The sequence below is a fragment of the Eimeria mitis genome, genomic scaffold (genome assembly GCF_000499745.2).
Source record: "Eimeria mitis Houghton genomic scaffold, Emh_scaff2382, whole genome shotgun sequence".
NCBI lineage: Eukaryota > Apicomplexa > Conoidasida > Eucoccidiorida > Eimeriidae > Eimeria > Eimeria mitis.
Window position 1 is genome coordinate 3649 of NW_013570718.1, and position 1111 is coordinate 4759.

Genomic DNA, 1111 nt, shown 5'->3' on the forward strand with positions numbered 1-1111 from the left:
GTTGCTGCTGCTGCTGCTGCTGCTGCTGCTGCTGCTGCGGTTGCTGCAGCAGCAGCTGCTGCTGCAGCCGCAACAGCGGCACCTGCAGCACGCGGCTTAGAGAGCCGGGAGATCTAATTGGCAGCAACTGCAGCAGCAGCAGCAACTGCAGCAGCAGCAAGAACTGCAGCAGCAGCATCAGCTGGAGTAGCAGCAGCGACCCGACCGTAGCAGCAGCAGCAACTGCAGCAGCAGCAGCGCCTGCTGCAGCAGCAGCAGCTGCTGCAGCATTTCAGCTGCGCAGGCGGCAGTGCAGAGACAATGGCGCCACCAGAAGAAACAGCAGCAAAGACGTAGCAGCAGCAGCAACAGCAGCAGCAGCAGCAGCAGCAGCAACAGCAGCAGCAATAACACTGAAACAAAACTAGAAGCAAGACAAGAGCAGCATACATGGACAGCAGCAGCAGCGCGAAAGCTGCTGCAGCAACTCAAACCAGCAGCAGACCCAATCAAGCAATGGCTGTCTCCCCTGCTGCAGCAGCACGAGCAGCAGCAGCAGCAGCAGCAACAGCAGCAGCTGAAGCAATGACGGCCTCAGGTGTAATAGGAGAGGGGCCGGTACAGGGTGAAATGCAGCAGCTGCAGCAGCAGCAACAGCAGCAACAGCAGCAACAGCAGCAGCAGCAGCAGCAACCAGGTGAGCTGTCTGCTGTTGCAGCAGCAGCTGCTTCTGCTGCAGCTGCTGTCTTTGATAGCCAAGTAAAAAACTGCGCGATGCAGATGCTGCTGCTGCTGAAAGAAGACCCGCAGCAGCAGCAGCAACAGCAGCAGCTACAGCAGCAACAGCAGCAGCTACAGCAGCAGATACAGCAGCAGCAGCAGCAGCAGCAGCAGGAGCTACGCTATAGGACGCAGCAACAAATGCATGCAGAGATAGAGAGGGCGCCTCGTCGGGGCCGGCGGGGGCGACACAGCAGCAGCAGCAACAGCAGCAGCAGCAGAAAGGGGAGAAGCAGCAGGAGGAGTCCGAGCAGCAGCAGCAGCAGCAGCAGCAGTAGCAGCAGCAGCACGAGCAGCAGCAGCAGCAGGAGGGGCAGCAGGGAGAGGTGCAGCCGGTGCATGCATCTGCAGC

The 1111-nt window shown here is 59.9% G+C and overlaps 1 protein-coding gene across 1 annotated transcript in view; it reads left to right on the top strand.

The window, feature by feature from the left end:
• Positions 1-495: 495 nt before the first annotated feature.
• EMH_0052910 (uncharacterized protein) overlaps positions 496-1111 on the top strand; it is a gene marked incomplete at both ends in the record, with an annotated part of 1254 nt that continues 638 nt past the window's right edge. Inside the window, one exon of the mRNA XM_013496932.1 lies at positions 496-1109. Coding sequence (XP_013352386.1) covers positions 496-1109 — 614 coding nt within the window. The remainder of the gene's footprint in view (positions 1110-1111) is intronic.